Consider the following 16,186-nt stretch of genomic DNA (forward strand, 5'->3'; position numbering starts at 1 on the left):
TTAGTGAAGAGAGAAGCCATTCTCGTATGGCCGAAAGTTTAACTCATATTAAAACATTGTACGCAAATCACGAGTTACTGTGTAATCAAATTGAAGCACGCACTCAATTTGTATAATAACAATTTACATACTATCATATATTATCCATGAGGGGCCGCATTATAAATAACAACCTGTTCTACATGCGGCAAATCATCCGCGAGCATCTCGAAAATTATCACACTCGTTCGCTCTGTCATTATCGTCTTCCTTGCGACGACTCGTCAATCTATGTAATCCAAGGGGGCGATATCTCTCGAATGAATCGCATGAACGTACAGCCACATTCATCCCCAATTTCGAAGCGTAATCGTTACCTCATGTTATAAAGCAGATCGTGCCGGAGACAGCGTACCTGTACGACGCGGTGCACCTTTACGAGAGATCGCTGCTGCGTGCGCTCGACGAGAACCGGGACCCTCGGAACGGCCGGGAGATGGTGTCGGCTCTACACGGTGTTCATTATCGAAGCGCAATGGGGTACGTATGTGAGGAAATATGAGATAAAGGCGCGAGCGCGATCGTTGCCGTCGTAACGTTTTACGACATGCAAATCGGATGCCTTACGTGGAGGAACGTCACTCGGTAATTTCTCTCGCCCGAAAGGCCAAGCCGGGAGGAGAGCCGTACGCGTGTACGTACGCGTGCGGTGTATTTTCGGCGAAGTAATTACCGTTTGCATACCGTAACGAGGTCGTCGAAGTCGGAAGCTAAACGATTTATCATCCGAGATCCCGCGCTAAGATTTGTGGCTCGGTGATTAAGACAGAGTTATTATGCGTTCTTCTCTCCACGGTTGAGTACGCCCGTCGGGGAAAGGAGATTCGTTTGACGATTAAAAACGAATCTTCCGCATCTTTATGAAGACGAAACGAAAGTGTTCATCCGACGGGAGACGTTTCAATCCTTTCGCTAAAGTATCCATTTGCATCGAGTATTTCGTTACTGATCAAAAACCGGAATTTCTGTCACAATGTGTACATGTAGAGTAATATTATATTTTATTACATCATATAAAGAATAATTATATTACTGTTTTATTTTTCGAATCAAAATTATATTCGATAAAAAAATGCCATTCGGAAATGCCATTAGGATAAACTCGAGTAAGATAGCCATGGTTTTTTGAAATGCAAAAAACATACTTTTATTTTTGTTATTTTTTAATAGTGTTTGACATATCATCTTCACTGGAGCTTAAATTACGTAATATTATAGCGAAATTAAAAGGAAAATATTTCATAGAAATTTTATATTATCAAAATAGTACAACATAAGCATTGGCCATCTTACCCAACTTTTAAGGAAAAGATGACCATAGTATGACGGAAAGATGGCCATAATATTTATAAAAAAATAGTGAAAACAAAAATAAAAATTATAGGTCATATAATAATTTACATATCTTTATAATATGTCTAACGTCGATTACGATAGTTTAACTGTAATTTATTCGACGTTATAACGGTTGTTAGTGGACAAATAAAAAACTTTGCGCGTAGTCAAAAGTAAAAATATGATATAAGATTCACAATATCGTTATTTCGAATAATGTATGCCCATAAACTACTGTAAATATCGATTATCTTTGATAATAACTAAAAAAGCGCACTATGTGGCGATTATTGAAAAAATTACAGCCTACGGTCATCTTTACCGTATGGCCATCATACCCTAGTTTACCCTATGATATACAATTTATCATTTTGTTAATTATTATTCTAGCATATATTTTCTGATTTAATCACTTTGTAATTTTGTATAATTTATAAAATCATGCGAAATTTCCTCAATTGCAATTAAATATTGTTGATACGCGTATTAATATCGTCTTGAAATTAGTTCATAGCCATTCTATCTAATGGACCGAACTCAGACTAAGTGAGCATAACGGAATTTGCACATTATACGCATAATCAATTCTAGCTATATGGTCTATATGGATGAGAATGGAGATGCTGAGGGAAATTACACGCTGATTGCATTGGATGATCGATCTTCAAGAGGTTACGGACTTTATCCGATAGGCTATTTCGTCGGAAAAGAGAATGGCACAAATTTGCCAGTAAGAAAACTATTTTTCTTGTCAAAACATTATTTTTGTCTCTAAAACAGAGAAATTTTACTAAGAAAATAGTTGTAATATAAGATTAATTACCAATATGATAGACATGCTACAAATTTAATATTATTAAATATGTAAAGTATTATGCTATTAACTTTAAAGAAAAAAAAATTTTTTTCGTTATTAATTTAATATTAATTCTTTAAAACAATTAACTATCGCTTTACGATTTGAAATCAGAAAAAAGAATAGTACATGCATAAGATATTTACCTCTTGTCTCTAAATTTTAGAATTGTATTAATAAATAATTAAAGATACTGTTAATATAGAAGTAGAGTTATTAAGAGAGTTAAGAATTAATTAAAATAAGTCTTTTGATCTTTAGAAACTTCACCTGACAAAAGAAATATCATGGCTTTTTGGAGATAAAGGACCACCAGTTGCGGAACCTTATTGCGGATATCACGGCGAAAAATGTAATTGTAGGTAAAATATACATGTAAATTTTTATATTTAACTAATTATAAAATATGCTTCTTGTATTTTAATTATTTATATATCAATAGCTCTTTATATTAAGTACAACTTTGGTGCAATATTTGTTTGTCATGAAAATTAACATACGTATGTATGTTTGATCCTTTTTTATAAAAACATTTATACATATATTTAAAAAACAGAAATTAAATATATTTGAATTTTATATTTCCTTTAAAGTATATAAAATCTATGTAAAAGTTTGTTGTAATAATATTGATTGAATGTTATTGCAGCTTACACCGGTGAAATTGTGGGAGGTATAGCCGGTGCATTGCTACTCATTATCGCAGCAGTTGTTCTAGTTTTTTATAGAAATTTTAAGTATGAGCAAGCATTGGATAGTTTGCTTTGGAAAATAAGTTACAAAGACATCCAGATCAAGGAACAGAAGAATGAAACGGTTGGAGCCAACGAGACACTTGCCAAATGCAATTCCAAAGTAATCATCTGCTTTAATACTATTACCGATCTAATACCTCTATTCTCAAAGAAATTTTTATTTCCGATTCATTTATTCATACGAATGATTGCGTAATATTTATCTCACTTACAAATATTATTCAAGCTTTTAGCTTCAACGTTTCGATAAATTACTGTAGCTTTTAAAACTGCGGAATATATTGTGTGACAAAAAATATTCAAAATTACAATTTCGTAAAATGATCTTAGATGTACAATATTATATCAATATTTTTTTTCTCATCAAAGCCACCAACAACGCAACCTATAGTGCGAACTAGTCAAGTATCGTTAAGTTCGAATCCCGATGCGGACTTTCGATATTCCATGATTTACACACAAATTGGAATATATAAAGGGCGTATTTTTGCTGTTAAGAAAGTCAGGAAGAAATCAATTGAGATAACGCGAGAAATGAAAAAAGAATTAAAAATGGTAATGATTACTAACTTAATAATTTTAATTTAATTTGTAATTATGGTATAATAACTGTTATTAAGTAATTATAATAAAATAATTATATTCGTTATTAAACAATAAATTTTCAGATGCGCGATTTACGACATGATAATCTCAATGCATTTATCGGTGCATGTACCGATCCACCTAACATATGCATCATCGTTGAATATTGTGCACGTGGAAGTCTCAAGGTCGGTAATTTTCATAATTAACATAATTATCATTGCTTATCGATAATTAAGTTTCAAAACATTATCGCATTATGCTAATTTTTATAATTTCGTAATTTTGAATGCTCAGCAGTACAATGTTTTTTGCAGGATATATTGGAGAATGAAAATATAAAACTAGATAATATGTTTGTGGCTTCACTCGTCGGTGACATCATTAGAGTAAGTTTCCATTAATTTGTTTGTTTCTACAATAGAGCGCTTTTTACATTTTTAAACTTTATCCGACATGTTTCCTTTGTAAAAAGAAGTTATATAAAATTCTTTTCACGTAATATCAGATTGTTAGCATGTCTGTAATATGAGAAAAGCAATTTCCAAATTGTCCTTTGTCCAAATTCCTTGCCTCTACATTGCATCTGTTCGCAACGTTTGTACTCCGTAATATAAAATACGTTGTTCGAAACCTTGACAGTTCTGCAATAATCGATATATTTAGAAATTCCTCTTTTTCCAATTTAATTTTTATGTTAAATTATAATTACAATTTTCGGTGCTTTTATTATTTTTTTCCACAAGAAGATATTTCACAGGCAAATATAAAAACATACATAAATAATATAATTTTCTTGGATATTACGTAACTGATGGAGATAATTTATTCTATATTCTTATTTTTTTTTTTTAATTTTTATTTTTTTTTGTGAGAAATTATCTCCCTTTATTGATTGTATCATAGTTTAATATAAATTCTTTACATATTATAGAAAATTTGGCAGTGCAATATATATTTTATAATTATAAGATAATGCTTCATTATTCAATAGCTTGCAACATTCCTATAATGTATTAAATAAGAGATAATATTTTCTCGCATTTCAACTTAATATTTATGAGATTTTAGCTTTTTTATGTTCAATCACGCATCGAGATGCCACTATTTCCGAGATGTAAATTAAATGGTATCTTTTAGGGTATGATTTATCTTCACGAGTCGGTCATAAAGTATCACGGTTCTTTGAGCACATCTAACTGTTTGGTGGATTCACGATGGGTCGTAAAACTGGCAGATTTCGGTCTCCACGAATTTAAACGAGATGCGGAATGCGATCCTTCCGACGTCATAAAAAAATATCACGGTAACAGTGAAAGAAGGGAAAACAGTAAGAGAGAAACTTTTATAGTTTAACATACTATTATTTTCGAATTTTCGCGTAGTCGTCAAAGATATTTTTCATGCCATTTGTGATTTTGTAATTTTCATTAAAAACAAATTACTAACAAATTTATCGATATTTATCGTAGGATATATTATAATTCTACATTAGAGTATTAATCAATATTTTTTTACGTAATTTTCATAGCATTATTATACAAAGCACCTGAATTATTACGCTCTACTCGATACCTCGAGAAGCCGACTGCTCGGGATTTTCAAAGGGGTGACGTCTATTCGTTTGCTATAGTGTTATATGAATTACAAGGGAGGCATGGACCGTTTGGCGTTACGGAATTATCAGCAGCTGAAATATTAAAGAAAATAATTGCGAGAGATTCGGAAACGCCACCGTTCAGGTAAGTTATTAAACTGTCGGAATATATGTTTTTAATTAATAAGTTTGAGTACGTTTTTCATGAATAAATAATCCCAGACCACCAATCAATCAACTGGAGAACACGTTCGATTTTGTTCGTGATTGTTTGCTGGAATGTTGGGAAGAAAATCCAGAATTTCGACCGGATTTTAAGATGATAAGGAATAAATTGAGACCATTGCGAAAGGGCATGTCAGTCTCTATTCATAATATTATATAATGAAATAATGTTTCGTTAATTGATATAATTCACAGAATAGAATGTTTCTGACAGTTTCAGTTTGAATTAAATTCTGATTTTGATTTGGTTAGTTAAATTATAATAAATATGACTCACGTTTTTGCAGGAAAGCGAATATCTTTGATAATATGATGGCGATGATGGAAAAATATGCGAATAATCTTGAAGCACTGGTTGATGAACGCACTGATCAATTAACCGAAGAGAAGAAGAAAACAGGTCATCATCTTAAAAAAATGAACGAAATTCAATTCTATTATTATAAAATATTATATTCATATAAAATATATTGTTTTTTCATAAAAATAAAGTAGATAACTGAAAGAATTGTAAAAATAGATAACTAAATTATAAACGTAATAATTATAATAATTATTATATTTTCTTTCAGACGCGTTGTTATATGAAATGCTACCACGTTATGTAGCCGAACAATTAAAAAAAGGACATAAAGTAGAAGCTGAAAGCTTCGACTGCGTCACAATATACTTTAGCGACATCGTCGGCTTCACGTCCATGTCTGCGGAAAGCACACCGTTACAAGTGAGAATTTTATGTAATAATCATGTGTATAATAATAAAAGTAAAAATAGATTTAGTTTATAGTATTTTTTCTTATATACTGAGAAAAGCGATAGCGACTATATTTGCACTCAAATAATTGTATAATCTTTAGGTGGTTGACTTTTTGAACGATCTCTATACATGCTTCGATTCAACGATAGAAAATTATGATGTTTACAAAGTCGAAACAATAGGAGATGCTTACATGGTGGTAAATATGTATTACGAAATTAAAAATATTCACAGAATTATTTAAAACTCCATATTGCGATTACGCATAAGCAAATATTTGTCAAATATTTTCATCATTTATGATACATGCGTTTTATCTTCTTAGGTAAGTGGCCTGCCGATAAGAAACGGTATTGAACACGCTGGTGAAATAGCGAGTATGTCATTATGTCTTTTAGATGCCGTTAAGCAGTTTACCATTCGGCACAGACCACTTGACAAGCTACAATTGCGGATAGGGATACATTCCGGTAAGCATGAAAGATATCCGAATAAAAAAGAATGATGAAATAATTTTAATTATGCAAATAATTCTAATTATATTACGATCTAATAATAATTAACAAGAAGGAAAAATTTCGGATGGTTCATATAATGATATTGATAATATAATGATCTCATTATTTCGACAGGTCCAGTTTGCGCTGGGTGTGTTGGATTAAAAATGCCACGATATTGTCTGTTCGGTGATACAGTGAACACAGCATCGCGCATGGAGTCTACGGGATTACGTGAGTAACATTGAGAATGATTTCTAGGTACATTTTTATAACGTTAATACTCGTAATTTAGAAATTTTCTCAATATAAATCGTATACGTTTTCACAATTCGTAGCCCTTAAAATTCACTGCAGCTACGAGACGAAGCAACTACTGGACGAACTAGAGGGATTTACCCTCGTTGAACGCGGTATGATTCCTCTTAAAGGCAAGGGCGAGCGTCTTACGTATTGGCTGATCGGAGAGGATCCGATTTTACGCAGTAAACGTAGCAAGGAAAGAGCGAGCAAACGAAACGGCGATAGCAAAAAAATCAGCACGGCTGATCCCTTGGTTCCCAGAAGTTCCTTGAAAAACAAATCTCTTGTCAGATCTACTTTCACAAGATGCTCCAGCGAGTCGCCGAAACGTTTGCGATTCGCCAGCTCGGATCAGCTCGATCATAAGAGCTCGAGGGTGAATAGCCAACTGGAATCGATAGTCGACAACAGTCCTTGCAGGACGAAAGCATCGTGCGCGTTACGATCGTCCTGTATGGAGAGCTGGAGATCCTCCAGCAACTCGTGCCCCTGCGTGGAAAAGCTCTGTGATCAGGAAGCTCAGCCGGAACTGGTGGAACACGAACTGCCGTCGGACATTAAGAACGTGCTTCGAACCAATCTGATCTTCAACAATCAACCGAGTCTTCCTCGAGCTGAAGCTAAAAACTTCCGCTTCGGTACACCCGGGATACTCCAGATCACTTGTAGATCCGCACCCAACAGCCCCCAGCATAGCACGACGGTGTTAAACTCCCAGAAAAGAGCGGCGCAATCGAACGAGGAAATCGATGGGTGGGACGCAATAACGCCGCTGATCTACTGTCCAGATAGACGTTTGGATTGAAAGGGTCAAGTCTGTGATCGACACGAGTCGATCGAATCGAAAATCGAGTATAATAACAGGGACAGAAAGGAAGGTAGAAAATCAATATTTAGAAAAATTAATTCGCATGAAGACAAATATCTGTAGGGATAACTTGACAATCGAGAATCTTACAAACTATATCTCGCCGAATTTATTTGCACCAATAAACTGCCAATAATAATTTTGTGCCAGTTAGTACATTTTCGAACGAGATTTCTCGCTTATATTGCATACATGACGTATCAAAGCGCACTGTGCATACAAAGATACTTTATATATATATATGTATATCAATATACTATATATGTCTAATGCAGAAAGAATAATACAACATGTAACAATAGTACAGCTCTTATGTTAGCATAGACAATCGTAAAAGGCTCGTGCTTCTTAAATAAATGTCTAGTCAATGTTACTTTAGACACTATATTCATATTTCCTCAGAAATTAAAAAAGAGAAGTTCATGCTTTATAACAGATATTACATATAAATATGTTTACTCCAATAATAAAAAAAAAGAAAAGAAGAATATAGAGACAAAAGTATTAATATTTTTAAACATTTTTAAAAATATAGTTTATTAATACAATTATTCCATTTAATAAATACTATATTTACTTTTAGAGAAAAACATCTTTTTATGCTATACATTTTTTATGCTTCTCTTTAAGTTGCGTATGTTTGAGAAATATTAAAATAAAAATGTTCTCCGCGTATTATGTTTATCGAAACAGAACGCTAAAGATATACCAATAGTTTTATTTTTGCAAAATTCATTTTGTAAATAGAGTATATTTTAAGTTTTATATTAATGACTTGTACAACGATGCGTTAATGATAGAAAATAATAGAAAATTATGAAATAACTTATTTTGGGATATTTTTTTCATTTTTAAGTAATTAATTTAAAAAATTTTATGGGATTAAATGAGGTTAAATATACGTAAAGCGAAAATATGTACTTCTATTATTCGGCTCCGAAATCTATTATTATTTATTACAATATACGAATTAATTTATGTAAATGTTTTATGCAAGTGCAATGTCTTCAAACACATCTCGACACACGCGAGCGAGGCGTGATAGAGCGCGGCAGCGATAACACAAAGATTCATTACGTTATTATTACTGAGGAAATTAATTAAACACGACTAGCGTGCGTCGGCGCGATTGCGTGTATATTACGCGCATATTTCTATTCCCCTTTTATCTTCCGTACGTAACTGCTGCCATTTAAAAAAAAAAAAAAAAAAACAGACAAAGTTGACGAATCACATCGAATAAAATAGCAATCGCATGAAAGACAACAGTCGCACTAAAAAAAAAAAAAAACAAAATGCAACTTTAAATTATTTTTATGCGTTAAAATTCTCTATAATATTACTGAATTCATGCAAACACTTTATTTCATAAATGTTCGTGCTGTATCGTTTACACGAATGTATATCAAGTTATTGTCTTCCAGGCGCAACGTACTGTATATCTATTCTTTATATATTATACAATACTTTGATGTCTCTGACCTTTAATATCGATTTTTAACTTAAACGATACCTATTTATATAAATATATATAAATTAAAGCATGTCTTGTTAAGAAAATCATCGAGTGTGATAAAAATATCGTGTCAACAATAAATGCATTAACATGATACATTTCTGTAACCTAGATTTAATTAAAATTATGTATTACATTGTGAATTTTTATTAAATGACATAAAATGCAAAGTCATTTCCTTACAACGTTATAAATATAGCATGAATTAAATTTCGATATGTATTGAATTATTAATTCAAGTTACGTGCAGCGGTAAAAACGGTTTTTACTGCGATCTGATGATATCGATCTTGAAAATAATGCGTTGTTTTAAATTTGAAAAATGAACCGCAAAATCTGAAATTGAAAATATTGATGATAAGAGAGATGCCGCGAGAAGTATATATAAGTCTTTGCTTCAATTTGCACGCTTGGTTACGTCCCGGGAACGTGTGACGACAAAAGCGGCGACAGTATGTCCCGCCTTTGCCTACGTGCGAACAAGCCGTGCAAATACAAAACCGACTTCTAAATTTATTGCACGAATTACTGTCCGCAGGCGTTTGCAACTCGCACTTGATCGAATTTAATCGAAAAATTAAAATCAATATTTTGAATAAAAGTGTAATTCAATTTTGACACATTATCGTCCGTCGTTTAACAAGTATGTAATTTAACTGACGCAGGATAATACAATAATAAATTTAAAAATACAAAACGTCGAAAAATATACAGTTTAAATCGAATAATCTTCGAATAGTTCTGAGAAAACAGATCGTGATCGATATTGGCACACTAATTATATAAAAAAATAATATAATTATGCTCCTATACAATATATAAAATGTTAGATAACTATGAGGCCGTATCCATCGCGACTCACTCCGAACAAACAGACACCGTGTATAACGAGGCGATTCTTATATACAGAATGGGGTACCGTCTTATTTACGTTGAAGTGGTTGTCGGCCAACTTAGAGCTGTGGCCATCATTCAATCAAGCACCGAACAATTTAAACAGCCCGGATTCACGCAGCGAAATCATTTAATATTTGACGTCAAGCACGATTATCGTATAACGGTACGTAATAGCCGTTTGTTTGTACAGGTTGCAAGCGGCGCCGTAATTTTCAAATGGTATATCTGTCTCTCCCCTCCCCCTGAGAACGACGTTACTGAGTGTCGTTAGCAATGTTGTAAAGCTCTGCACACGCTTCTAAAAGAAAGTACGAGTAGGTGACACGCGCGCGATAAGTTTTCTGCACCCGTGGTTTGTCATAATAAAACTTAAATTTATAGTGTCAATAAAAAATTAAGAGTATCAACGGAACGTTTTTATAGTGAGTCAGAGTAACAAAGTACAACAATATTGGAACAAAATATTAAACATATTATTTGAAATTAAATTACAAATTAGAAATCGTGTTGCTTATTCAACAAAATTTGAAATTGGTTTTACAATACAAATTTTTAAGTATTAATTTTTTCTATTTTGTTCTAGATATAGATTCTTAGATTGTAATTTGTATATAAAATTTATTACATTTGCATTTAATTTTGTTGTATTGAAAACTCGCTCTTTATTTAGACATTATAATATATTTAAAAATGTAGCGAAAAAATTAATACAATATCAAGTTTGATAAAATATTGCATATTAAAAATACATGAAACACCTATTATTATAGGTTTATTTATTATTACTAATTTAATATCGTTATATTACATTATACTGTATATGTGAAAGAAAAATTAATTAATTCCATCTTTAAATATAAAAATGATATTTTTAAAATATATACTCGATATGTACGCGATATGACTGATAAAATTGACTACGATATATGTATATATATTAATGTTAACCGTTGCCGCGAAAGAAGGCATTATTTTGACTTCACACTTGAGCACACACGGTCTCTAGAACGTGCTTTTATTAGACTCTCCTTCTGTCGGCCGTATCTATTTATAGACACGGAATTATCTTCATCCGTCGTAGAAACAATACCATGATAAAAAAGAAAAAAAAATAAAAGAATGTCATGCGGGAATGACGATGTTAGCCGAGACGTTTATATTGCCACGAGAAATGGAGAGAAGGCTCGTTAGTAAATCGAAAATATACGATCGATCGATACAAGAAGAAGTCTATTAGACCAACCCCGGAAAAAAGACGACTCGTATATCACGATTTCCTCCCGTAGAAACCGCGATAGACCGTAGACGACGCGATTCTATCTGCGCGTAACGCGTTCGCTCGCACCTGCGGCGAAAACGAGTTGTTGTCCACGCACATGCGGTTACTTTACATAAGATATGCGGCGCGCTTAGGCTCAAAATAAACTCGTCGTCGCGATTCGACACGTTCGATCGCGACGACCGACATCGTTGTCATTTAGCCTGATTTCCATGGTACGCTTGGCCGGAGAGCAAGCTCGACTTCTTCGAGAGCGAGTCACGTTCCACGTTGGATCTCTTCGTCTCAAACGTGATAATTTCAATTAGAGTTGTGGAATAATTTTTTAAATTGTATATTGTTATATTCAATTATTTCGAAATTATTTTCATTTCCGTATTTCCTTTGTAATAAATTATTCTTAAGAATATAAATCTTTTTACTATTAAAACAAAAAACGTAATTTTATGATTGCAAAAATTATAATCAAAATTATTTTCGTGTACTATCTAAAATAGATACTCGTAATATTATATATTGCATTTCTATAAATCTCCATTCACTTGATTTTTGCATGCGTGATCATAAAATCCAAATCTTTAACAGTATCGGGTAAGAAAGAGAGAGAGAGAGAGAGAGAGAGAGAGAGAGAGAGAGAGAGAGAGAGAGAGAGAGAGAGAGAGAGAGAGACGAAGAGATGTATCCGCGCATGTAAAGCGCAGCAATATTCAATATGAATACAAGTATATATTATACATATGAGAAGCGCCGAATGTTGACACTCACAGAAAAAAAGATAAGATAGCAGCTGTTAGCAGCCAATCGGCGTTTCTGTGCGTTGCCATCTACGTCACTGTTGCTAACTGTGGTTAAATGTATATACATACGGTACCGTAGTAAATTGATTATTATTTTTTAATAGTCCCAATCCCCTCAACGTCATGGCACAAAAAAATCAGTGTTGCAATCTACCGATAAATTATAGATCGTTCAATGTCATTTGTGCGTTTACCTTTTCCTCTCTTATAAAGTATCCTTTAGAAATATACGAGAGAAGAAAAAAAAAAGGAAAATAGCACAAATGTTGGAAAATTTATACGGAGATAATGAACCGAGAAGAGATATAAATAAAGACACGATTATTAATCGCAAAATTAATCGAAGATGAAAGGCCGCTTTTTTCGATATATGCGTCACGTATGTAGGAGGATCGTTTTTTTTTTGGTTGTGAAAGTCAACAAGTTTCTAAAAGGTTGATCTTCGAATTAATGCTGTACAAACTTTCAGTGGATCCGATGTAACCATCCGATATTTCCACTACTTATGTATCCGTAATCATCATTTTTGTATCACGAAACCTGACGCTAAGACAGACAAGAACAATCTCCATTTTCTGTCAATTCGCGTTCCTCGAATTGGATGGCAAATTCAATTACGATGATGCTATTTTTCGCAAAGTTTTCATACCGAAGAGACTACATACTTTCTTTGAAACGTGACTCTCATTATCGCTTCTCATTATTTACCAGCGCTGTTTTACGAGCACGTGCAATTGTGACGTGCTTGTTATAGCACTATATGTATATTTATATCGTGGATAAAAATAAGAATTTGCATAAATGTTTAATTTTTGCATGAATTTTCGTCGACTGTGTTTAATATTAAAATATTATTAGTGCGCGAGTGTAAAAGATTGGAGAGAGAGTATTATACGAGTTATATTTAAATAAGTGTTCGCTCGCATAAAAGCGATGTAAAAGAACAAAGTTTTTTTCTTCATATTCTAATTTATTCTATTTTGAATGACTTTATACGATACTTGAATTTCATTCTTAGTTTCGGCGAATGATCACGTGATTCGTATAACATCGACAACCTTCTTCTACATAACAACATCGTGTCATTAAAGCTGTAAAGTCGTGCTTACGACTGTCAATCGTGCTTACGGTACGTGCCCGGAAAGCAAAGTGTCTCGCGCTCTCGGCGGAACTGAGCAAATAGCGTTAGGCTGCTTAACTGCGACTCGTAAATAAGATTACATTCACAGCAGACTATGGATTTGCAAACAATTAGGGTGTAAATGAGCGTTGGCGACGTACGTGTTAGTCGCCGAATATGTCACACGATTTACAGATATTCCTTGCTCATACACAAGGCGGCGAGCGCGACAGATGAGCTCTAAAAATCAGCTCTATGGCAAAAATTTTAATTTCACATTTCCGAGAAATATTACCGCGTTATTGTATCATTACGGAAGAAAACTTAATTTCCTAATTTTTTTACGCTGTAAATATTTTATTCTATTATTGCTCTAATCCACATAAAAAAAAAAAAAAAAAAAAAAAAAAACATTTACACAGTTTTCATCCGATTGTTCATAATGCTTGCTGTCAATGTGACACCTATTTATTTTCAATCACTATGCTATTACGAGAATGTGAGATAGGAATGATATTGCGCGCAAACGAGATCATTTTTCGAACATTTTCTGTTTACACACGAAATTGGAACGTGTGAATAAACAAAGGCGGGAGTCAACATACAGACAGAAAATTCGTGAAACGTACAAAAAAGTACTGAAAAACGCAAAAAACGATGATAACCGCGCTGCGAACGATAAGCAGAAGTCTCTAAAAATATCCTCGATATGACCGCACGGCGCAAGAGCGTGTGATGAAATGCTTCATGTACCGCGCGTGTCGTCATAAGAAGCCGCATATGATATAAATTGTTCGCCATTGAGTGATACTTTACTCGCAAAATATATACACATATATACATGAATATATATATATATATATATATATATATATATATATATATATATATATACATACATATCGTAAAACCGCGATTTTTCTTGCACAATATATGCAACTTTTCGAATTTTTATTACATTATCGACTTATCTCCCTTTTTAATTTGCTGCTTCAGCAAAGAAATGTAATGTAATTTAATGCATGTGTTAATATAATATATTAAACTTACGATATGAGACAAGTATAATTTATTCTTAGTAATGCAACGTATGGATAAAGCATATTTAATATTTTTCATATTGTACTAATAATTATATTGCTAATATAATACATAAACAAAATAAAAAGTTACTCCGATATACGTCGTATGAAAAAAAAAACAATTAATGTATGTACATAAATAGAATGTACAATTATTATTACTATGCGATTATATATGAGACAGAAAAGAGAGAGAGAGAGAGAAAGAGAGTTGCAACATAAATAAAACTTTCTCGCCCAAGCCAAATCGCAATAAATTTTAATATTTAAATAGAAACTAAATGTTTTATTTTTAATACGAAATAAAATATCGTTTCTCTTAATATGAGGTTCTACATTATAACTTGTTCAATTTGTATGTAAATCCGAGTACAGATAAATGTAAATCGATTGTGCTAATCACCAAATTTGCTTGAATTACCGTGCACACAGCAAATTATCGAGAGCGTTAATTCGCGTTAAAAAAAAAAGCAACAACCTTGAACGTCATTTACATTTAATACCGTGCCTGAAGGTTACCAAATCCCTAGACAGTGCTCGTTACACGATCCCACGGCTTACGTATTCGAATTCACACAACTTCCTACGAACACGTAAGATTCTTCGTGCAAATTTAATTGACTCATGTGAAATTAAACTCTGCACTCTTGCATCAAAATGTGTAATATCCGTGTAAAATATATATATATATATATATATATATATATATATATATATATATATGTATAATGACATTTAAAAAGTTTATTTTTCTTATTAGATTATGCAAATGCAAGAGCTAAAAAAAATTGTTTAATAAAAATATTACGAGGACTCGCTAAGACGTAAGATAATATCAGTTAATTTTAACTGTGTTTGAGAAACAAGTTGTGTTTTTTACGTACGATATATTGTATACATATTTATTATATATTATTTAAAAAAACATATATATATATATATTAATAAATGTCATAATATTAATTAATTTCTTTTATATTAATATAAAATTTTCTAGAATTATGCTTAATTATATAAACGTTAATTAGCAATCATTTTATGCTATCATTCCAGAACTAAATCTAGAAACTTTAGCATAGCTAAATATTTTCATACAATATATTCGCTTCATTTCGCCATAATGTTACGATATTTATGCAATTTCACTAGCAATAAATTCGCGGATTTTTCAATAAGTAGCTATATTCTCGTAAACTCTCTTACACGTGTATTTATTCTCGCAAAATACAACTATAAATAAGATTATACAAGATAGATTATATCTATGGCATACCGCACTGGCATCTGTGCGCGATTATATAATATCAAAATTATCTCCATCTATTGCTTTATAAATAACCAATCAGTTTTTTTTTCAGTTTCACTCGAAATAACTCATAATAGCGTAAACGAGTTTTATTCCGTTTAATAACATAATTGTAAATTAATTATTCATATTTACCTTCTCTTTTGTCAAGATCCAGGAAATCGAAACGAGAGATTCGCGTCCGTAATGATGATCGCTTCGAAGGAAATCAAAAGAAATGATCGCCATCGATCACGCGCGAACGAGACAGTTGATTTTTTGAAGCGTGCGCACATACACATATACACACATGACGTTCGGCGGATCACGATCGATTCGCGCGTTGCCGCGGTGGCGCCTCCTGCGCAGCAAGTGCCGACACTAGGTCCCACC

General features: G+C 32.6%; 1 protein-coding gene and 1 long non-coding RNA gene across 8 annotated transcripts in view; one reads left to right on the forward strand and one right to left on the reverse strand.

Annotated features, from left to right (window-relative positions):
* LOC140664209 (guanylate cyclase 32E) overlaps nucleotides 1-9,305 on the forward strand; it is a 23,264-nt gene extending 13,959 nt beyond the window's left edge. For 3 of the 7 annotated variants that reach the window (XM_072889099.1, XM_072889098.1, XM_072889100.1), the window contains 16 exons: nucleotides 371-519; nucleotides 1,966-2,104; nucleotides 2,492-2,588; nucleotides 2,880-3,085; nucleotides 3,355-3,540; nucleotides 3,654-3,758; nucleotides 3,888-3,959; nucleotides 4,711-4,900; nucleotides 5,102-5,312; nucleotides 5,390-5,524; nucleotides 5,680-5,792; nucleotides 5,965-6,116; nucleotides 6,250-6,348; nucleotides 6,475-6,619; nucleotides 6,782-6,880; nucleotides 6,985-9,305. In XM_072889099.1, the coding sequence (XP_072745200.1) occupies nucleotides 371-519; nucleotides 1,966-2,104; nucleotides 2,492-2,588; nucleotides 2,880-3,085; nucleotides 3,355-3,540; nucleotides 3,654-3,758; nucleotides 3,888-3,959; nucleotides 4,711-4,900; nucleotides 5,102-5,312; nucleotides 5,390-5,524; nucleotides 5,680-5,792; nucleotides 5,965-6,116; nucleotides 6,250-6,348; nucleotides 6,475-6,619; nucleotides 6,782-6,880; nucleotides 6,985-7,754 (2,868 nt within the window). In that variant the 3' untranslated portion in view covers nucleotides 7,755-9,305. The remainder of the gene's footprint in view (nucleotides 1-370; nucleotides 520-1,965; nucleotides 2,105-2,491; nucleotides 2,589-2,879; nucleotides 3,086-3,354; nucleotides 3,541-3,653; nucleotides 3,759-3,887; nucleotides 3,960-4,710; nucleotides 4,901-5,101; nucleotides 5,313-5,389; nucleotides 5,525-5,679; nucleotides 5,793-5,964; nucleotides 6,117-6,249; nucleotides 6,349-6,474; nucleotides 6,620-6,781; nucleotides 6,881-6,984) is intronic. The other 4 variants (XM_072889103.1, XM_072889101.1, XM_072889104.1 and 1 more) reach the window with 4 other exon arrangements.
* LOC140664213 (uncharacterized) lies at nucleotides 3,753-16,172 on the reverse strand. Its single transcript, XR_012046416.1, has 3 exons — nucleotides 15,950-16,172; nucleotides 5,670-5,800; nucleotides 3,753-4,214 (listed from the first exon to the last, which is right to left on the reverse strand). It is a non-coding gene; the product is annotated as an uncharacterized lncRNA (long non-coding RNA).
* Nucleotides 16,173-16,186: the final 14 nt, after the last annotated feature.

Source organism: Anoplolepis gracilipes, chromosome 3, assembly GCF_047496725.1.
Source record: "Anoplolepis gracilipes chromosome 3, ASM4749672v1, whole genome shotgun sequence".
NCBI lineage: Eukaryota > Metazoa > Arthropoda > Insecta > Hymenoptera > Formicidae > Anoplolepis > Anoplolepis gracilipes.